The 22,616-nt window shown below is 32.2% G+C and overlaps 3 protein-coding genes across 4 annotated transcripts; 1 reads left to right on the forward strand and 2 right to left on the reverse strand.

Moving 5' to 3' along the window:
• Positions 1–3,254: 3,254 nt before the first annotated feature.
• On the reverse strand, positions 3,255–5,271 carry LOC11436231 (protein DETOXIFICATION 9). Its single transcript, XM_003624354.2, has 6 exons — positions 4,733–5,271; positions 4,554–4,640; positions 4,391–4,447; positions 4,057–4,295; positions 3,570–3,775; positions 3,255–3,403 (listed from the first exon to the last, which is right to left on the reverse strand). The coding sequence occupies exons 1-6, from the start codon at positions 5,269–5,271 to the stop codon at positions 3,341–3,343; spliced, it is 1,191 nt and encodes a 396-aa protein (XP_003624402.1). The 3' UTR covers positions 3,255–3,340.
• Positions 5,272–7,289: 2,018 nt separating this feature from the next.
• Positions 7,290–13,906, reverse strand: LOC11436765 (protein DETOXIFICATION 14). 2 transcript variants are annotated; one of them, XM_024769971.2, is made up of 8 exons: positions 13,766–13,906; positions 11,281–11,632; positions 9,094–9,638; positions 8,740–8,826; positions 8,560–8,616; positions 8,084–8,322; positions 7,563–7,768; positions 7,290–7,479 (listed from the first exon to the last, which is right to left on the reverse strand). In XM_024769971.2, exons 2-8 carry the CDS (start codon positions 11,524–11,526, stop codon positions 7,402–7,404), a joined length of 1,458 nt encoding a protein of 485 aa, XP_024625739.1. In that variant the 5' UTR covers positions 11,527–11,632; positions 13,766–13,906; the 3' UTR covers positions 7,290–7,401. The 2 variants fall into 2 exon arrangements, with proteins under 2 accessions (XP_024625739.1, XP_003624403.2); XM_003624355.3 differs by lacking the exon at positions 13,766–13,906 and adding an exon at positions 11,737–11,854.
• Positions 13,899–20,925, forward strand: LOC11437209 (uncharacterized). The gene is made up of 8 exons (XM_024769968.2): positions 13,899–13,969; positions 14,463–14,520; positions 14,615–14,659; positions 14,753–14,860; positions 14,979–15,092; positions 19,272–19,364; positions 19,442–19,576; positions 19,809–20,925. The coding sequence occupies exons 1-8, from the start codon at positions 13,899–13,901 to the stop codon at positions 20,721–20,723; spliced, it is 1,539 nt and encodes a 512-aa protein (XP_024625736.1). The 3' UTR covers positions 20,724–20,925.
• Positions 20,926–22,616: the final 1,691 nt, after the last annotated feature.

Raw genomic sequence — 22,616 nt, forward strand, 5'->3', positions numbered from 1 at the left:
TAATATTATAGGAGTTTAACCTCTTCCGCTAAATTCAACTACAGTTGATCGATGTTCGCATAAGTTACCAATTACTTGCGTGTTTATTTTAATAAACTTTTGATGAGAAAATGCTCAATATGTCTGAACTAAAGTGAAGTGGGGTCTATATATTCTTTGATGCTTATACCACTAATGGCAAGAAGAATAAATAAGATCAGTAATACTAATATAGATTCCCCACATTCCAAGTATCTTAATTTCAATGAACCTTGAACAAAATTTTGTAAAGAAGGCCATTTTGGATTGCACGGCGCAGAAGACATCATCTCATACACATTGACCATGCCTCTCATAATTTCAATCAAAAATGTTTTTTTCTTTCACAAATTAGGGACTAACCTTGAAGATTCAGTTTAATAATGTAAATTTGGAGGTCCAATCCAATACTCAATTGTATGCATGGGAGAAACTTTTTTTACTCATACATTTCTAAAAGACACAAGTTATCAGAAATGTTTTATATATGTATTTAATCAAATCATATTATCATGTTACTTTGTTATATTATGTTGGTTCAGAAAATATCTACATTGTGAAATATGCTCAACTAAAGTTGATATGCTAATGAAAAATATATAAAAACAAGTTCAAAATTACACAAACACAGGTAATTAACTATACTCATACTCACAAAAGTAGAATGTGTGAAAGCAGAACAGTTAACGAAATGGTCAATGATTGATTGTATATAAATAAAATAATAGTAGTGGAGATAAAGGTAGTAATATATAGAAGCATATACTTGTATAGTTTCTCTATAAATAGAGCCATATACAAGACATATTTTCATATCAACACAGCTCTAAGGTCTTTTCCTCTAGCTGTTAGACAAATGCTAAGAAATGGAATCACCCCTTTTGATCTATAGCTATTCTCTTTTCAATTTCAAACTTTCATCTTCTTAAATGTGGTGTTTAATATTGTCTTATTTGTTATTTTGTCAATCATATATATATTGATCTTGTTAATCAATTTCCATGAGAGGAGGAGGCATTGATATTTTGATGCTGTTGACAGAAGATAGAGAGCACAGATGATGAAATGCATGGAAGGCAATGGCATCTCATTCCTTTGTGCTCTTTATTCTTCTGTCATCACCACCCTACTCATATCTTAATCATTTTAACTAACATGTAAAAAAAAACACTAGTCTTCACTTTGACTAATAAAAATAATAATTCCTTATGTAAGATTACAGGATGTTAATTCTGTTAGTATGAGTTGATTAGTTATGAATTAATTAGGAGTTAGTTACTTAATTTGTTGGTGCAATTGGGCTCTATAGATAATATAGTTATGTACACAATTTACTAACTTTTATCAAAATATAATTCCTTATGTATTTTGCTTATTCTGCCAAATCACTCTTCGCTCATTTGTCTCTGATTTCCAACATATCTTTTTATAGGGTTAACAAGGTTTTACCCCAGGAATATAGGTCATTTTCAGTTTTCCTCTGTAATTTTCTTTTTTTTGGATTCCCTCCTTGTAATTTGAAGTTTTTTGGTTTTGGACCTTCATGAATTTTGACTATACAAAATCGATGATATGGCAGGGGGTAAATCGAAATTTGCTCAAATTGCAGGGGGTAAATCGAAATTTCCTCAAATTACAGGGGGCAAAATTTTTCATGAAGGTCTAAAACCAAAAAATCTTCAAATTATAAGGACGGAATCCAAAAAAAATATTTTATAGGGGGTAAAGCACTATTAACCTTTTTTATATATACCTCTTTTTTCTGTTTAGCAAAATAAAAAATCTTTATTTATAGTTTGAAATTTTACATGAATGATTGTAGATGTCATATAGTTATCCTGTTAAAAGTTGACATAATGTCTCCAGATACTTTAGTGTCATTATATAGTGTCCAAGGGTCCAAATATTAATTTCAAGTTGATAAAGCTTGCCACTGCCAATGAAAATATTTATTTGAATATAGTTTTGCAATATTAATTAATATTTGTTGTTGAAATTCATTAATTTCAATTGTTGCATGATTAAGTGGATTGAGGTTGTAATTTTTCTCTCTCTCTCTTCAAGTGCTTCTTCTATCCTATTCTTTTTTTTTATTGATAGACGAAATGACAAGAATCATTGAAAACTCACACACACTTTCGACATTTTTGTTAATTGTGCTAGGACAAGAGGACCTCTTCTATCCTATTCTATTTACATTATTGAAATAAGTTATAGGTGTTGCAGGTGAAGTAATGCACTCACTCATGTTACTGTGTATTTTCATTTGCCTAATATTTGGCACCTCTTATACTGAATATTAGTGTTTTATCAATATATTCTAAGCTTACATAAAAATATGGTATGTTGGAGAGAAAGTATGAATAATTGAAGTTTTAGATTGATTGAACATGAGCACGTTCAGCAATATATAAATAAGAGGACTCATATATTAAATCATTTGTGAGATAACATTTTAGTTCAACATTGTGTTGGATTAAAATATTGTCTCACAAATGATTTGGACACTACATCTGCACGTAAAACTTAAGTATTTTAGGCTCCCTTTGTGGCACAAAATCTACGCATGTTAAATCTATGATTTTCAAGTTAACCAGGTCAAGTTAGTTAATCAGTACTTAAGCAATAGTTAAGATTTGTTTTGTTTATGTTTTAACTAACTACTTTCAGTTTTCTATTTTTTCTTCCTGTATATAAGCTTTGCAGCCCTTGTACTTTGGGCATTGTATCAGTTTACATATTCAGTACTAAGGAGAATAATTTTTTTTTCCTGTCTCTCGTGCAATCACCATATTTGCTTCAGTATCTAGTATTCAGTAATAATGAGAAGGGTTAATAGTGTTTTACCCTTTGTAATATAGATCATTTTCGGTTTTATTCTTTGTAAAATATTTTTTTTGGATTTCGTCCTTGTAATTTGAAAATTTTTTATTTTGGATCTTCATGAATTTTGACTGTACAAAATCGAAGATATGACAGGGGGTAAACCGAAATTTGCTCAAATTAATAGGGGGGTAAACCTAAATTTGCTCAAATTACAAGGGGGTGAAATTTTCCAGGTAGGTCAAAAACCAAAAAATCTTCAAATTACAAGAATGAAATTCAAAAAAAATATTTTACAGGGGAGAAAACCAAAAATTATCTATATTATTGGGATAAAGCACTGTTAACCTAATGAGAATAAAAACACACATTTTCTAACACCAAAGAAAAGAAACATTGGCAAAATTAAAAAGTCAAAAACTGACATAAAAAATGTCAGTACTTTCACTTTTTCCTTCAGTTATTTTTTTTATTCTTCAACTAGATAGATTCATCAAATTCATATTGATCCATCATGAGCTTCAATAGGCTTCTCAGCTATCCTCTCCCTTGCTTTTGTTGCCTGCAATAACCACAGAATATAATCACTTAGTTAGCCACTACTATCTCTAACAAACATTCATTGAATTCATCATGCAAAGAAACAAAAAGGGTCTAAAAATAATTGAAAAGAAAGAAAGCAAATGACAAAAGCAAAAGAAAGTTCACATGAGAAAATAAAAAAAAACCTCTTTCTGCCAATCTGTTAACATTGTTACAACAGCTAGTATGATTACATTAAGAATAGATCCTGTTAGTGTTCCCATCCAGAGTCCCTTGGCATTAAGCTTTAGGCCAAAACCCAAAAAATATGCTATAGGAGCACCTACAAGATAATAGGCTCCAAGGTTCACATAAGCCCCTATTGTCTGAAATCCTCCTCCTCTTGCAATCCCTACAAATACAAATCCAGTTTTTATTCAGGGTCTTGGATTGACTTATTTAAACTTATGTAGTCACATAAGCATTTGTGAGACTGTTTATAAGAGCTTATGGAAACAACTTATGACACGTCCCCGTTTTCAGCTTATTTCCATTCGTTCTCCATACTAATGAAAACACCTTATAGTTTAGAAGAAAATTGTTGACTTTATTTTATCTTTTTATAGAAATAACGCTTATATGATAAGTGATTATGCTATAAGCATTTTAATTAAGGCTTGGAAACAAACTTACCTGAAAGAGCACATATTATACTATCTGCACTAACAGACACACAAAGAAAAGGAACCATGTCTGTAACATAATCCACAACTTCCTTGTCATTGCTATAAGCATTTCCTATTATATTCCTAAAACAAAGAAACAAGGTGCTGACTATAACTGCCTCAGCAATTCCAATAATTACAGCAACTCGAACAGCACCTTTTGCCGCCCTTGGATTCCCTGCTCCTAATTCATTCGAAACTCGAGTACTGCAAAAAAACAAAAATTTATAGGATCGTGTTTTTGACAGCAGATGATTATGCAGTATGTACAGGAAAAGAGAAAAAACAGGTTTCGATCAAACCTTGCAGAAGCTCCAATTGCATGAGGAATGAAGTAGTGCAATGTAGTTGTGCTAAGGCTGCAAAAGTTTTTTTTTTTTTTTTTTTTTTATGACAAATTAGAAAACCCTTCATGGCTTTGTTTAAATAGTATTTGTTAAGAAATTGATCATTCATTCCACTCACCACACTGAAAGAACTGAGGTTTCGAGCTGCGAATTAGGTAAAAGCCCGGCAACGATTGTAAGTATCTCAAATGACCACCATTCAAGACTATGATATGAACATTGAAATATGAAAAACAATTAGTATAAGAAAAGAATCATTGTACATTTTTTGCTTATTTTATGTCATATATATCTTACCAAAACATTAGTCCAGATGGGATGGCAAATTGGCAGAACTCAGCAATGTATAGTAAGGAATTGTAAGAAAACACAATCTTGGTTTTCTCACAAGCTGGAGAATACTTCATATAAATTCCAAGCCAAATCACATTCAACCAATAAGCAATACCGATGGCAAATGCTGCTCCAACATGTCCTAATCCGAATTTAAATACCAAACACCAACAAATAGGCACATGCAAACACAAAATCACAATTGAGCTGAAAACCATTGGAAAGATCATACTCTGGATCTGGAAGTAGCGAATCAGAGATTGAAGAACAGCATGGCCAAAAAGTGCTGGGATCAAGCATATGCAGTATTCTCGAGCTGCTTGAGCAATCTCAATGTCTTGACCGAAAAGCAAGAGTAATTTATCAATGAATATCCACATGAGTGATATGGGGAAACAGACCAAAATCAAGGTGATCATTGCACTGCAAATGTAGTTTCCAATTTTGCTGAATTCTTCAGCACCATAGGTTTGGCCGCATAAAGTTTCTAATGCACCTGCCATTCCAATCTGTCATTCATTTGCAAAATCTAGTTAATTATCAACAATACTTGAAGATTATTCATTCGAAATTGTAGAAAGTTAAATGAAGAAACAAAGTGGTTAGACTTAAATGTTTATGTGTTTCAGCCAAGTTCAAATTATTTTGGTAGTCTCTGAGTTCGATTTCTAGTTGAAACCAATGTTTTGAAAATTAAACCAAACCGGACTAGACGGTTCAACTGGTTGAACCGTGGACTAGAACTGTCCGTTTGGTTATTTGAGCGGTTTGACTGCAGTTTCACCCCATTTTGACTGGTATAAAACAGTTGATGTCTGGCTTGGTTTTTAAAACATTGGTCGATACAACCACTGATCATACTTTATTTACCACTCGACGACATTCTCCCTTACTCAGAAAAGGGGGGTTAAGACTAAAACACAAGAAAGTTGATTGAAGAGAAGCTTTTAAAGTCAACTATTTCTCTAGATTCTATCTCAAAAAGTTTGACATCATACTAAGAGGAAGTATCATCAATTATTAGCTAACTCAATTTGTTTCTCATAAAAGTAGACTCTGAAATACACAAAAACCTATAAAAGCACCGACACTTATGATCGAAGGCGTGTCTGTTATCTACACAAACACGGACAATGTGATTACATTCAATTATTTAATTTTCTCAAATTACTACTGGTATCGATGTATTAGTGTTGTTTCTGGGGAGTGTGTCAGTGCTTCACACACACACTCACTCTCACACTCACACGCATACTCACATCACATAAAAATGAAAAAGGGAAAGAAAAAAAAAGCATAACAGAGAAGAAGAAATAAAGAAGACATTACAAGAAATAAAAGGGAGTATTTATTTTGTCTCACTAATATTTGAATGTGTCTTCATTTTTGCGTGTTGAAAGAGTATGTATAAAATGTTTGTCATAGACTTCTCTAAAACAAGTTTAAAAGGTAAACGTTTATATTTTTAGTAAATAAATGGATTTTTTTTAATAAAATATGAAAAAGAGATGCACTATAAGTTATATTCATTAATCAATATAAATTTTATAAAATCCACCATTAGATTAAAAATTCATTTATATTTTATAGATCATATATATATATATATATATATATATATATATATATAAAAGGATATATAAATCTAAAATTATTTTATAAGTTATTCAAACTCAAGGGCTTTCAATAAAATTACATAAGATGCTTGCAAAAAAAGTATATAAGATATTAATTTTGATGGATCTAAATAACGTATCAAATAGTTTTAAATTGGTAAAATAAATTATGGTTGATATATATATCATATAAACTTCCAAGTAAACTAAGGATTTTGTAAAATTTATATTCGTTAAAACGTTAATGAGTGTAACACAGTTATAACTTAATATCTCCCTTTATATAAATAGAACTCTCTACGATCATTGATTTCATGCGGTCAGTGAACGTTGAGATCAAACGGTTCAGATCTCAAACATATTTTAATTTAATTTAAAAATTATCAAGCTTGAGGTCTAAATTGTCTAATATAGACCGGACGGTCATGCGTTCACCGATTGTGTGCAATCAACGACTGCATGGAATCTCGGTTCATGTATATATACCCGACATAACATTTAGATAATGTTACCCCACTTAATAATGTTTTATTGAAAATGCATTTTACAAACTGATTGTTGAAATGAAAGTTTAAATCATATAATTTATCTATATAATTTTTACATAAATCTAAAATCATTTGCTATATTGTCCAGACACATCGAATTTAATAGCCTATAATAAAAGTGTTTAAGTTGTTAATTTCAATGCATCTCAATAATATATCAAATAATTTTAAATTATGTGAAAAATTATGAAGATGATATCCAACAATCAATTTTATAAAATATGTATTGAATAAAATATTTTTTTTGGGTGAATCGAATAAAATATTTTTGAACGGTTTAACATTAGGCAAATTATTAAAAAAAAAAAAAAAACACACGCAAACAACCATTATTTGTAGTATCAACATATTGAGATATATTTTCTGAGTTATTGTTTTTGACTTCTTTAATTGAATGATCAAAACGATACACATAATTAATTCATCAATGTTTTCTTAATAGACAACCTATGGAACCAATAATTTAACTTTATGCTCTGGTCGTGTGATCTGTTACACTTTCATCAGAAGAAGTGGCATCAAATATTCTCTCTCTTGCCATGATTGCCTACAAAAGTTGCATTTACCTTGTATTATTAAAAACATGTATATTGAATAATAATGATAGAATTGAATTCATAAAATATAGACCTGTTTTTTCCAATTCGTAAGAGATGTAATGATGGAGAGAAAAATTGTTTGGACAATGGAGCCAGCAACTATTCCAATCCAAAGGCCCTTTGCTTTGAAATGTGCAATGAAACCCAGTACTACACCTATAGGAATTCCTACTAGATAAAAGGCTCCAAGATTAACATAGGCTCCAACATATTGCCACCCACTTCCTCTAGCAACCCCTGAATATTAAAAGAAATAGATTTATCATACATCTTTGAAAACACCTTAACAAATGATTTGACTAAAGTGGTTAATGAGATCCTCCTAGCTAGGAAGAATCATTAGGGAGGTTTCAAGTTCGATTCCTGATAAGAACAATTTCTAATCAGACTTTACTTACCTTCCAATCGAACTCTAGATTATTAACGTCAAAAAAGTACATCTTTGAATTTTGAGAGCCAAACTTGGGCACATGCCTCAATAGGGAATATCTTATGGATGTAACTCTTCAACATGTAAATAATAGCAAAATAGTGAAAGGAAGAGATGTTAACCTGAAAGAACTGCTTGCAAGCTGTCAGTAAAAATTGATACACATAGCAAAGGTGTCATAACAGCCACATAATGAACAACCATACTATCATTGGTATAAGCATAACCCAAAACACATCTACAACCTAATAAGATTGCAGTTATAATAAGAGCCTCTGTAGTTGCAAGGAACATTGCTGTACAAATAGAAAAACGAACTGCTTTTGGATTCCCAGCTCCTAATTCATTTGAAATTCTTGTGCTGTTACATACAACAAATGAGTCACTTTTAATTTGACAACATTTACATGTTAATGCTAATATTCATGCATGGACAAAATAAGGCAAAATGCATTTTTCTTTTTGTCCTAATTTTTTTTTTTTGAATCAACAAATATTATTAAACGTCATCCCCACAAGTCGCAGGAAATGGACGAAACAATATACAAATTTGGCACATAAAGGACAACATAATGTTTTGGTGAAGTTAGGAACATACCTAGCAGCAGCCCCAAGCCCATAGGATATGGTGAAGTGCAATGTAGATATTGTCAAACTGATCATACAAAAAAAAGTTAGAGCTTAACATTTCATTTTCTTCAAAAATATTATTGCTTGATAAAAAAAAATGAAAAATGTAGTAATCATATTCAACTTGAAAAATCAAAATAAGTGTTACCATATAGAAAGAACCGATGTCTCCAACTTTGGATCTGGAAAAAGTCCAGCTAGCAAAACAAGCAACTCACATGCCCACCATTTTAGACTGAAAAACAAACATTAATTTGTTCATGATTTTTTCATACAACAAAATTATTTTCTAAGTGAAACAAAAATGAGAATTGCTCTTCTCCCATCTATTTTTGCTCATTCCGACTGAAAAATACACCTGCATGAGTTAACTCACGCTGAGAATATATCTGCGTGAGTTAACTATCACACTCAACTATTTTTACGGAAATGAGCAAAAACAGATGGGAGAAGAGTGGTATTCAACAAAACTACATAAAAAAGATCAAGAAAAATTAGTTACCAAACCATAGCTGCTGATGGAACAGCAAGACCAAAGAACTCTCTTATACCAAGAAAAGCCTTCATGGAAAATGGCACACGTGTCTTCTCACAAGAAGACGAGTATTTCACAAAGGACAAAAGTATCAACACATTCAACCAAGTTCCTAAACTAAAGGAAATTGCAGCACCAACATGTCCTAACCCTAATTTAAATACTAATGTCCAACACATTACTCCATGGAAGCACAAAACTATAAAGGAGCTAATAATCATTGGAAAAATTAAACTTTGAGTTTGGAAAAAACGTGTTAGAGGTTTAAGAATTGCTGAGGCAAATAAAGCAGGTATTAGCCAAAGTGCAAATGTACGAGCTTGAAGGGAGATTGTAGGGTCTTGACCTATGAGAATTAATATTTTGTCCATGAAAGTCCATATAATAGTGATTGGTGCACAAACCATAGTGAGGGATATTACTGCAGTGTATGTATATATTCCATGTTTTTCATAATGTCCTGCTCCATAAGCTTGGCCACATAAAGTTTCTAATCCACCGGCCATCCCTGACTAAAAAATTAACAAGAAATAATTGAATGAGTTATTTATTGCAAACAAATTAAGTCTTCAAATTGTGTAACTATTTTACACATATATTTAATCAAATCATTTCATTATGCCACTTTTTGAAGTTAATTCATAAAATGTCTTGACAAATATCTATTTGACATAGTTTGATTGGATGCAATGTAAAAAAAATTTACATTATCCGCTTATAGAAGTTATTTTTTTTTTATATGTTTGTCTCATATTATTCGTCATTTCAAAATTTTAAAGATGTATTAATAATATTTTTCACTAATATGTTTATTAATGTTTTCTCAATCTACTTAAGTTCTCTACTAATTACTTTATCAATATGTATATTTTAGCCAATGAAGCTGATTTTAACATAAACATTAGCACAATATTTTAAAAAAAAAATATATTGTGCATAACTTTAAATAATATTTCTATGAGATAGAGAGAGTGGTAATGGAATCTTGTTTTCGTGTAAAAAAATATTGAATATCTCGAAATTATTCTTGTGTCCTTTTCACTCTAGAAAAACATCTACTCCATATAAATAAGTTTATACATGATTTCTCCTCAAGTACCAAAAAGGTTTATTATAATTAAAAATAAAAATAAATTACCTGAAACCAAAACTATGGCTTAGTGACATCATGAAAAGGTAATTTGACCCAATATATGGAAAGGAGCCTAGCTATGTATTATTTTATATTAATATGAGCATTCTAATTTACAAAACTCAACTTCTACAAAATAGAGAAGACATTGTAATTTTCGTTATGTATTTGAAAAAGATGAAACATTTTAAAATAGCCATTCAATTATTTTGATGTAGTAAAATACTCATTCTCATAAGAAGACATTGAAATATTGGAAAGAGTGAGTATGGGGGAAATAAAACCAACTTGCACTCTTTTAATACCACTTCGTCAAAAACAAAAGTATTTTGGACCATATTATAAGATACTTCATCCGTTTCTAAATATAAACAAATTTTACATTTTAGATTTATTCAATTAATAATATATGTGATTTATATTATGAATCACATACATCATTAATTAAATAAACTTAAAAAATAAAATTTACTTATATTTAGAAACGGAGGGAGTAGTACCAATTATTATTAGGATATTGCATTAATATTTATTATGAAATATTGGAAAGAGTGAGTATGGGGAGAGTGTTTCTCTTCAATATAAATGCAGACATAAATAAAACCAACTTGTATTTTCTTTTAGATCCATTTCGTCAAAAAAAAAAAAAAATGGAGTAGTTTCTTTTGGACCATATAAGATACCAATTATTGTAAGGATAGTGCATTAATATTTATCATTTTAGCTTCAACCCCTTGTCTCTAAAAAAAAAAAAAATACTTTTTGGCTAAAGAAAAGAGTGGGTATGAAATCTATGCTTTCATTCAATCTTGTGTTACACATACATGTTCTTTTCTTTTTAACAAAACATAATATATATACATTACAATAAGAACAAAGATTATTGACTCAGACAAAAATATAGATAAAGGTAACACTGAATTAAATTATAACTCAAAAACAAATCATACTTGTGAATGATATTAAATTTCAAAGGCAATGCAAAGCAAAAGGTCATAAAATAAATTAATTAAATAACTTACCAAAATACTAAACCCAGAAACATTAGTGAGAGATGTAGCAATAGCAACACTTGAAAGAGAAAGCTGATTAAGATGTCCAACCATCATCACTGATACAACTTGTAGAAGATATTGTAGCACACTCGTAGCCACCATTGGTACTGCTATAGTACCCATTTTCTTCAGCTCCTCCATTAATGTAGTCCTGGTTTTTGTCCATTCACACTTGTTATTTGAACCTTCTTCCATGGTTTCATTCATGATCATTTAGCTATGATCTATTTATAGATATATTTGTCACTCACTTCTGTGACAATTTCTTGTTCTTCTATGACTTTTACTTCTTTGGCTCTACGTTTGTCTTCTGTGTCATCTGCACATAAAACAACATTGGCATCAATTATATATTAATTAATATATATATTAAAAATAATGATAAGCAATAATAAACAAACAATTATTGATATCTACATTAACCTGAGTTGATTGAGTGAATATATGAAAACAAAATTCTCTTGAGTTATTGACTAGTTTTTGGGCAGAATATAAGTTTCTCTCTCTACGTGTGTGTATTTTTTTTTTTTTTGAACGAGTGTGTGTATTTTAATGTGCATTCGTTTTTAACCGTTTAATATATTGAATTTTTAAGAGTAATACCAGCGACAGTCACTTTTTAACATTTTTTTATTGGATGAAATCATTGTCACCACTTTGTGTGACTTCAATTTATAAAGTATAGACTCGCAATGATTTAAGCCAATAAGAAAATGAGTATTAGAGAGTGTTTAAAAGAGGGTGTTGCTAGCATTAAAAAAATATTATCTTTTTAATATTTAAGATTATTATTATTTTCTAAGAAGGCAAATTTTATGGTACACTCAAAAATTTGAGTGTACCGGTACACCAAATCATCAAATTCATATTGAAACGGGTTGTTTTTTTGAAGAAAAAGAATTGTTTTCTATCATTAACAATTACAATAATTAGATCTTAGTTACCGAAAGTATCGACGAAATAAAATTTATATTTTTTTTTGTTACATATAACAAAGAATATTTATTATTTTTTATGAGGAAATATTAAAAATTTAATATGATTCTTATAAATAATGAAATGATGTTTATTCTTATAAAAGGATGTCTTATAAAATATAAATATTGATAAATAACTCTTTATTTCATAAAATAATCGTTAAATTGTAAATATTAGAAGTATGAGTACCACATGCACGTAGAAGTAACTGCTAAGAAATAGACGATTTTTGTTGGCGAACGTTGTGTGGGGACCCACATGCACGTCGAGATGACCATTCAAAGCAATTTTTGTCGCACAAAGTCTCATGCATTCATTACAGGTGTGAAACATAGTTTGTTAAGTTTGAAAGCATGACATGCATAAACATTTTTCACGCTTTGGATTGATCACTTTGGTGTGAAAGGATTAAGGATTGCATAGTTTTTCAACTCTCAAGTTTCATTGTCTCTATAAATAGAGGTGCGTTTTAAGGAAGAATCAAAAGCAAAAACAAATTGAGAGAAATTTAGAGAAATTTTTTGGGTGTGATCACGTATCTTTCCCTTTTTATTAAAGAGATTTGCAGTATTTTGAAGAGTAGATATTATTGGCTGAACTTCGTTAACAAATTTGTGTCTTATGTTATTCCGCATTTATTTTACTTCCACTTAATTTAACTATGAGAAAATTTTACTTGATTTCCTAACAATTTTCTAGTCGTCAAAAAAAAAAAAAAAGACTATATGGGCCTGTTTGATTACAGTTTTTAAACACTGTTTTCTGTTTTCAAAAACTAAAAAATTGAAAATTTGTTTGAATTGATTGTTTTGCAAAATAGTTTTTAAAAACTATTTTCACTTTTGCTGTTTTTAAAAACCAAAAACATAGAAAAAACGAAAACAGATAAATGTTGTTTTGCTTTTCACTTTTTCTGTTTTTAAAAACCAAAAACACGGAAAAACCAAAAGTGATTCAAACAGGCCCTATATCTTTTCTTTTCATAAATCGCAAGCAGTAGACGTGACAAAATGGACATAATTGATCACCCATATTTTTGCATGGATTTGGCCTAAAATAAATAGCCAAAGTACAAGCAGTTTTTTTTTTTTTAAGCAAGTACAAGCGGTTCTTTTTTTTTTTTTTAAAGAAGGTACAAGCGGTTCTTGTTGGCCTTAGTTTGTTTAGCTATAGCTCGTATAAAAATTGAGTTGAGCTGAACTAGTCTATTGGACTTAGGGCTAATTCACTATCAACATTTCAATGTGTTTTTTTGCTAAGGCTAAATATTATAGGGTGTAGAGGGATCGTCTACTTCAATAGCTTGATAATATTAAAAAAAAAAATGCAAAATAAGAGAGAGGGATGAGTAAACCAAAATCCTCAAGAAAAATAAAAGCTAAAAAATAAAGACCAAAACAGATTGAATGTTTAAAAGCATGAGGGGGGGCTTCCCATCAAAGAACTGGCGAGGAGAACGGTTGAAAAGACATACCTTGAACTCTTTGCTTGCATCAACCTGTTGTTGCTTTAACTTCTTTTTCTTCTTCTTTTTTGGGACCATCAATCGAAAATGCTGACTTATATTTCCATCCAAATCAACAATCTCTTCTTTTTGAGGTACCTTAATGGCTAGGAAGAAAGCTAAGTCTGATCCATCGAAGCCGAAGAGGCCACAGTCTCCTTTCTTTCTTTTCATGTAATGAGTTTTTGTTTGTTACCCCATAATGAACCTGGAATGACGGCTTTTGGGCCGTTTGTTTATAATTTTTTTTAACAAAGAATTTCTTAAAAAATGTTTTAAATGAGAATTTGGTTTAAAAAGCTTATCATAAGAAGTCATTTTTAATGTCCAGTGAGTTTAGCTCAATTGGTAGGGATATTGCATGATATATGTAGGGGCTGTGGTTCAAATCCGGACACCTCACTTCTATTTAATATGTGTGAACTCCAGCCACTACTTAACGAAGAAAAACAAGTCTTTTTTAGTATGTCATTGTATTTTTTCGAATAGTTTTTCATAAATAAAAAAAAAAAAAAAATCATTTTTGAAACATGTGATTTTCACTCGAAGTTTAACTGGAAGTTGGGTTCATGAAGCACTCTTTACACAAGGAAATTGGTAACATTGTTGTGGTGAATGTTGATTGTAGCTGCATTTTTTCTAATTTCTAATTTTGTTATTGTTGCAGGTCTGACTTCAGAGTGAGGTTCAGGAAGGAAAATCCAGACAATAAATACGTCTCTGTGGTGAGTTGCGTGATTTAGTTTTGTTTTCATCTTTCATGATTTTTGAAATTTAAAGTAGTTTCGAGTTCTCTTATTGCGATCAAATTTCAATTAGGTTGGTAAAGCTGCCGGTGAAAAATGGAGATCGATGTCTGATGCTGAGAGTAATTTGCTTCTGTTAGACTGAAGAAATTTTCAAAATGCTAGTTTATGTTTGATTTTAATATCTTTTTGCGGTTTATGTGTATTTCAGGACAAGGCTCCTTACGTTGCTGATGCAGAAAAGAAGAAAATGGAATATGTGAAGGCCATTCATGCCTACAATAAGAAGGTTCTGATGGCCTGCAATAATACTAATTTGGTAATTACTTTATTTTTATCTTTTTATCATTGTTCTGCAACTGTAAATTTTTAATGTTCTGATTTTACTTGGACTGAATTTTTTTTTATTGTTGACTGAAGTATTTTTGATGTATTAGGTTGCCGGAAAAAAATCCTCTAGCGGAAAAAGTTTTGTCAAGTCAAATTCTGAACTCAATGATGATGATGATGACGACGACGACAATGAGGAGGAGGAGGAGGAGGATGATGAAGTAAGATTCTTTTCATTCTTATGTGTTTGAGTGTTTCCTTGGTAGGTGTTCATATTGATGGTTGTGTTGGTTTATGCCTCATTGATTTGTTTATGTACTTTAGGATGAGGATGACGAGGGTATAAATAGTGTGAGAGAGAAGTGAAATTGATGGGGGCAATAATCTATACCATTTGCTCTTACCTCTTTGTTAATCTTTGGATTGCACTTACCTTCCTTCATTACACAATCTGCACCGTTTTCTATGTATCTTTGAACCATCTCGTTTGCCCTTATTCACCAATAACAATGTTTACCTTAAAATTTGAATTTGAACTTAAAACAGACACAAGCATACATATGCCATGTATCCTTCAGTTCTCTCTTTTGAAAATTTGAGAAGGGTGCGTGGCAAGTGTTTTCTAAGATAGGGTTGAAGTAAACATGTCAAATGCTTGTTTGTGTTGGAATTTAAATCTAGAATTTAAAGTGAGAATTATTAATGTGTAATGAGCAATGGCGTGTTGCATTGGTTCAAGCCAAAGATTAATGAAGAGGTGGAAGAATATGTTATTATGGTGTGTTTATTCACTTTGTTTAGATTTAAAGGCTTACGCGTTTTGATAAATTTGTCATGGTAGCAAGAGTATCTGTTTGCAGTGATTTTTGGTTAATTATGAAGTGTGCCAAACCAGCCAATTAATGTTTAAATTAGTACTATCGCAATATCTTGGACAAGTTAAAGGGTGACCTATGAGACCTTACTTGCGTATGAGTGTGTGTTGTAGAAACTGTTTAGGTTCGAAAATGAGTTAATGGTAAATCTCAAAGAAAAAATGAAAATGTAAAAAACGCGGAAGCATGAAAGTAAGTGACAGCAGTTCAATCTTACATGAAACTTAAACTGACTTGAAACTCGAAACGTTTTAAAAAGATAGAAATAAATTGCGTGAAATGTTAAGGCAGGATGGGCTGTAAAAACTTCTGAAAAGTTAGGGACTCAATTGCTGAATATTTAAAAGATAGAAATTCAATTAGTTGAACGTAAATTGCGAAGAAACTTAAATGTTTTGACATGAAAATGTAAATTGCTGAATATTTAAAAGAATTTAAAGACATTGGAAGGCATACTTAAATTCTGCGAGTTTTTGAGTTTGTTTTCAGTTTATGAGTAGACTTCAGAATGTAAGTATCCTACCTCAATTGTATTTTTCGAACTAGTATTTTTAACGTTAACTAGGTAACTACCCGCTACGTCGAAGGCGCAATTATTCACTAATTTGGTGGTTGTAAGTGTTAATGCTCTAAAGGAACACTTATTTGTGTTGTCATGTCGAATTTGCTTGTATTACCTGGTTGTCGACCCTTATTGGTTTCATCTACTTGTCAACTATCTTCTTGTATCTTACCTGTGCTTACTCAATGTTGTATTGACCATAATTTTTCTTGTTCACTTGTTTTCATTTCTTGAATTTTCATTAATTTATACCTATGAGACTAATAAGAATTGTCGATTGGGCGTCTTAGAGTTTTGCCATTAACATATACCCTCCAAGTTTTGGTCACTTCCTTTCAGTGGAAGGACCAAAATTTGTTGCTGAATGGATGATTTGTAAGGCGTGAATATCGTGCTGTGTTGCTTGGTAGGTTGTGTTGATGCATCATGTTAAAGGTCAATTCAACTCAATGGTCATCTCCTTGAAACCATGCACCTAAATAGGGTTATCATTATCTACCTTTTGCAAACTCAAGACTTGCCGTTTCATTTTTAGCATTTTAGTTTAAATTTAAATACTTCACATTTCCAAGCCCAAATTTCTTCATTCATTACCAAATCTCTCTTGCCTCTTCAATTCTTATACTCCTTCAAGCATTTTCTCGTCTTCACAGCCTTTCAATGACTTCTAAGAAATTTGTTACCAATTCTACCAGATCCTCATCACCCATGATTCTCTTCCATGATTCTATGTGGATGGATCAAAATTTATTCCCCAAAAATCAGGTAATTAATCATATCCCTGTTGCTTTTATTTCTCCAAAACCTTCCTTTTGAGGACCACATTTTGGCCTTGAAGGTGTTCCTTCTAAATATGAATCCAACTTCCCTTGTGCTCAAGGTGAAGAAATCCTTGCTTCTCTTCCAACTTACCACACGACTTTTTTCACCAACAAGGCTTGTATTGTAAGAATTCCCCAATCCAATCCCATCTATGGGCATCTTTCATGGAAAGAAATATTTTTAATTTCATTCAACTTTCTCATTACACAGGGTTGGTAATAGCTTCCATCTTCCTTACGTGATGTTTGGTCCGATACTTTTCAATGTGTGGCCATCATTCACCTTCATCTTGATGATGTTGTCGTCAATCCCTTCATTAGGGAAGAAGATCCCACATCTAGTTATAATAAGAAGGGTCATGCTAACTTGTGCCCTTAAAATAAGCAATAAGTTTTATATTGAAAAGATAACTTTTGAAACTTTTAAGACATCAGATGTACAATTTCCAAGAAAAAACTTCTACATTTGGTTTCTTAACTTATGCCCCAAAGGCACAAGTTGGAATTTCCCTAAAAAGAATACTTCTTTTTCCACGTTCGTTATTGTTCACAACCAAACACAAGGTGCTGTCGACAAAAAATATCATGTCTCCTTTTAGCAATAAATCTGTCGTTGTTGCTCATTCCTATGGCCACATTTTTGCATGTCAAAAAGGGCCATAAATCACCACATTCTTGCCGACTTCTTTCATACCATGTATGATTTGATTGAGAGTATCAAAAGTAAGACTAAGAACAATGTTGGTGGTCCAATTTGACTTGTCCAACTTTGGTTCAATGTTGTTTTTTCATGGTGTTCTTGCTTTACTTTTGTTGTCTGGAAGTCGGCTCAAGGCACCAGCACAACTTTGTCCATTTCTTAAGGTTGTTTTTCAATATTTCATTGTCCAACATATGCTTCCAACCTTTTGTTGCCCGTTCTCGGTCCTTCTTGGTTTACCAAACTCATTGATCCCGTTGGTCCTGACTGTCAAATAGTATGGAGTCAATTTTTTTTGTCGGCATAATGTATTGGCCAGTTTCCCAAAAATCAATTGCGGTCATGTGTATGCTTTCCTCCCTGGTGCGTGTGCCCGACAAATACATGACATATGTACCAAGCTTGTTACAACAAAACAAAAGTTACCATTGAGATGATCATCAACGAGAAGAGAAGGCATCATTAATAGTCGTACGTGGGAAAATAGTCACCACCAGAATGTGATAGAGGAGGAGGTTGCGATGGTCGGCGCTGGAAGATGGTCCCCAGAGTAAGGACAAGGCACTTTTCTGGTTGCGATGGTCGCACCAGAAAAAAGCCTTGTCCTTACTCCTGAAATCCTACTGCAGTAGCTAGAGGTTGAGGTGAATGACTTCGACAAGATCATCAACACTAATAACGATCGGTCGAAATCTCTTCGACTATTTCCCTTTGGCAGCACACATGGGGCTTCCAAAGGTTTTGCTGCTTGGTGGAAGAAGTTTGATGTCACCAATCATTTGGATTTGGCCGACTGTTTGGTCATGATTAACGCATCTTTTACGCAGCTTGAGTGTCTTCAACCAAAACCCAAGGTGAGCATATTTCGGATATACGGGCCTCTGGGAGGTGCTATAGGCTTAAATGAGACCCCCAACGATCCTTTGTGATCATTTAAACTGTTAATGAAGTCTTGGCCATACTTAAAAAGGCACATGATGAGAAATATAATTCTAAAATACGTAGGCATTAGGATGAGAGACCTTCAATTCCAAACTGTAAAGGTTCTTAATCTTAAATCAGTGCGTATGTTTGTGTTCATCTTTGGTTTGACTGACGAATTTTTCGTCGGCCGATTTGTGAAGGTTACTTTCTTCTCCTTGAAAAGGCTTATCATTCTAAGACCAACCTGTCTGATAAATTTCATAAGGAGGTTACCTTTTCTGGCCATTTTAAGGATCCTTTTGGCAGGTTGGAGGTTGGTTCCATTATGATCAAGGTATTCTTTATTTTCTTTTTCCTTCAACTGTGGTCATTTTTGACCACCTCTGTATTTTGTTTTTAGCTGTGTCTTTGGGTCAATCCCTTCCTATTAAATCAACAGTAGTGACAGTACTGCCGTTGGCAGACAAAAGAAATTGACTTTTAAGTCAACATTTACTTAACTCCTTTTTTATCTGCAGTCTGGTGACCAAGATACTGCTTATAATCCTGCATCAAGGACTAAGAAGGTAAAACAAATGGTCGGCACTTCCACCCAAGGTTTCCCGTCTAAGGTATAACATTCTTTCCCCAGTTATAACTATTTTTATCTCGTAAAGGTGACTGACTGCCAATTAGTTTTTTCTTCCAGGTGTTGGAAATTTCTTCCTCCCCCTCAACTTCCTTTCCTAATGAGTCTTCGCTGTCGCCTGAAATCCAAGTCCAGTCGAAGCCTTTTGGTCCACAGGCGACTGCTACTCTGACTCAATCTTTTGATTCAAGACAGGTGAGTTTTTTACTCATTTTTCCTTCACAGTTGTAAAACATTTAATGTGGATCTAGTTGACAATATTTCTTTTGTTTCTTTTGTTTACAATACATCACCATGATTTTCCCCAACAACTATGTTGGTGATGTTGAAAACAATCAAACAGTTATTGTTGAGGTAAGGTGGCACATTATCTTCTTTTCTTATCATAGCTTACAGACATGTCTAACCCATGGTTTGTATCTTGCAGAAAGTTGTGCTGGCATTAGAAGTTCAGCCTTTCCCGATTTCTGATCCTGTTGTGTCCGCAAACCCACAAACAAATGTCTCTCCATCTGTAGATGTAGTCATGAAGGACCAAGTAGTAATTCCCGAAGAAATGGGCACCTCGGAAGGGGGTTTCCAGGATGTTCACCCTGATCAAGATCCAAGGGATGACCTACTTCACCAGGTTAAGCAAGCATGTAATGGGGACAGTGGCGACGCTGACCCCGCAGATGACTTGCTTTCTTTGCTGACTAACTCAAGTCCTACAGCTTCTGTGTTTGCTGGGCTTGATTCTAGTGACTCGGAAGCCATGCAACTTTTCAAAGATCTGAAGCTACTAGTGTCGAAGCCATTGGATGTCGCTTCTGCTGACACCTCTGCATTCGATCAGATGAGGAGGCTAGTTGAAAAACTCAAGCCTCTCAAGCAACGGTTGCCTCTCTCAGGCCAAAGTACACTTGAGCAGGTCAACAACTTTCTATCCCTTCATGCCTCCAAGAATGCTTTCTTAACAGCCACCCTTCCTGTTTACGAGCAAGCGGTGAATTCCAAAGAGGACTTGGTAAAGAAGCTCCTTCCTCTCAAAGAACAAAAAGAAAATATTGCGGTAAATAAAAAGCAGCATGAGGCAGTTAAGGTCAAGGCTGAAGAGAAAGTTGAGCAACTCAAGAAGCAATTGGCCTTAGCTGAGGTGGAACTAGCTGAAGCCAACACAGGTATTGCTGTCTTTATCAATTCAGAGAAAAAGCGCGTCGACAGCATCAATGCCCTTCGTGATGAGGTGAATCAGACGGTGAAAACTCTAAGGAATCTTCAGTCTGACTACGAGTTAGCAGTGTTGACTAGGAAAGAACTTGAGGATCTCTTGTTGGTGATTACCCAATCCAGTCGCCCTTGACGTACTTTAAACTTGAAATTATTTTCCATTTTGTAGAATCGACAATTGGCTTGTTTAATACAATGTTTATTTTGGTCTATACGTTTTTCTCTTTAATTCGAATTATCCTCCTGATAGAAGCCAATGATTTGTTTGTTGTGCCAATTTGGTTTCTAGTTCTTAAATGGACTGATTTATTTTCAGCAAATAATGAGGTGTTCAATGTCTCTGTCTGTCTTTCATTACTTCCTAATGTTGATTTTCTCATTAGTGCATGCTAGATCTGTTAAATTGAGTAGCCATGGAGAATTAAATAAGCACACTTGAGTTTAATTACCTTGAAAATAACAATGTACTCCCTCCGTCTCATATTATAAACAAAAAAAAAATAACACTTATTAAGAAAATTAAAACATAGTTTTTTGTGTCATCTTTGAAATAAGTTTTATAGGAAGATGTAAAAACAATTTTCATTGATAGTTGATTATAGAGAAAATAAAAATGAGAGCAAATTGAATGCACTTTGCATTTAATTTTCCTTTGGAAAAGATAATATTTTGAAAAAACATAATTAAATATGATAAAAGTTGGTCTTTTTGCTTATAATTTGGGACCAAAAAATGAGTTTTTTTTGTTTATAATTTATTGCTGATTGAAGAAAAAGATGTATAATAAATAGGGGCATGTATGTAAAGAAATAATTAATGTAGTTGGAAATAGAAAAGAGGTCTTATAAAAAGGGATAAAAAAAATTCTCAAAAGGGTCTTATAATTAGGGACGGAGGTAATAGTTAAAACTCTAATTGTCCTCCAATTTACTTAAATGTGGAAAGTAGGAGGAATGGAAGTGATAACAGTTCAATTTAACTTTTTTTTTTGGTCAAGTAGCCTAGTGGCTAAAGCTCACACAATTTAATTGTGGAGAAGTAGAGTGTCTGGGGTTCGAACCCCGACTCCTGCATATAATATGCAATATCCCTACCAACTGAACTTATCTCACGGGATATTTAACTTTAACTTATATAGAATACAAAGTGACGACGCTCCTTTATCATCTCAAAATGGTAAAAATCTTAAGTTATATATATTTAATTGTGTCAATTTCAATTATATTCAGGGATTGTCTTTTTGTTTTCTTTATTTATATTTTATTATTTGCTATTCATGTATAATGGATAAATTTGTCTTATATTGATGCTGTTGAATAAATTTGTCTTTGTTGGAAGGCAGTATATAGCTAAAACAAAATTAGTTTAATATATGGAAGCAGCATTTAATGGTGTAAACTATTTTAGTCCAAACATGTTTCCATGTGCAAGTGCATTTTATCTATATCTATAAGCTAAGATATATTTTGAAAATGTTCTTTACATACAGGTTCTAAGATATCCTTGAAAATTTCCACTATAATATAATGTATTTATGTTATATTTCTTTTTCATAAATTGAAACTGAAATTCCTTATGTAGTCAGGAGTTTGCTAGAGGATGAGCTCGTGTGTCATGAACAATTACTACAAGAAAAATCTGGATCATGGAAAATGTTGTATCAAACTTGAGAAGATAGGAATGACTATGAGAGATCACAAACATTTTATTATTATAAATGAAAGCCTTAGTTTACGAGAATGTTACATCAAACCTTAATTTAATTTATGTTTTAACATTCTCAAAATTACAAATATATTAATCATAAACATTTATTTATCATTCTCTACAAAAATACTCATTAACAAATATGGATGATTTATCTATTTTTCATTTATTCAGTATTCTCTACAAAATACTCTTTAAAAATGTAAAAATATTCTCTATTTTTTTTCCCTCTTTTCATCCTCACCCAAAACCCTTCTTTTCCCTCCCCCTCCAAATTCACAAACATCCTTAGATTTTAAACTTGTGATCTGTATCAAAC

The sequence above is a fragment of the Medicago truncatula genome, chromosome 7 (assembly GCF_003473485.1).
Source record: "Medicago truncatula cultivar Jemalong A17 chromosome 7, MtrunA17r5.0-ANR, whole genome shotgun sequence".
Lineage (NCBI taxonomy): Eukaryota > Viridiplantae > Streptophyta > Magnoliopsida > Fabales > Fabaceae > Medicago > Medicago truncatula.

Excerpts from the sequence above, each read along its gene's own strand:
- LOC11437209 (XM_024769968.2), top strand. The coding sequence starts at position 13,899 with ATGGCTAGGAAGAAAGCTAAGTCTGATCCATCGAAGCCGAAGAGGCCA. Across the intron at positions 19,365-19,441 it reads CCCAAGGTTTCCCGTCTAAG|GTGTTGGAAATTTCTTCCTC; the intron begins GTATAACATTCT and ends TTTTTCTTCCAG. Across the intron at positions 19,577-19,808 it reads AATCTTTTGATTCAAGACAG|AAAGTTGTGCTGGCATTAGA; the intron begins GTGAGTTTTTTA and ends TGTATCTTGCAG.
- LOC11436231 (XM_003624354.2), bottom strand. The coding sequence starts at position 5,271 with ATGGCAGGTGCATTAGAAACTTTATGCGGCCAAACCTATGGTGCTGAA. Across the intron at positions 4,641-4,732 it reads CCATCTGGACTAATGTTTTG|TCTTGAATGGTGGTCATTTG; the intron begins GTAAGATATATA and ends TTCATATCATAG. Across the intron at positions 3,776-4,056 it reads TATAATATGTGCTCTTTCAG|GGATTGCAAGAGGAGGAGGA; the intron begins GTAAGTTTGTTT and ends TTGTATTTGTAG.
- LOC11436765 (XM_024769971.2), bottom strand. The coding sequence starts at position 11,526 with ATGATCATGAATGAAACCATGGAAGAAGGTTCAAATAACAAGTGTGAA. Across the intron at positions 9,639-11,280 it reads TTTCTGGGTTTAGTATTTTG|TCAGGGATGGCCGGTGGATT; the intron begins GTAAGTTATTTA and ends TTAATTTTTTAG. Across the intron at positions 8,827-9,093 it reads CCATCAGCAGCTATGGTTTG|TCTAAAATGGTGGGCATGTG; the intron begins GTAACTAATTTT and ends TTTGTTTTTCAG.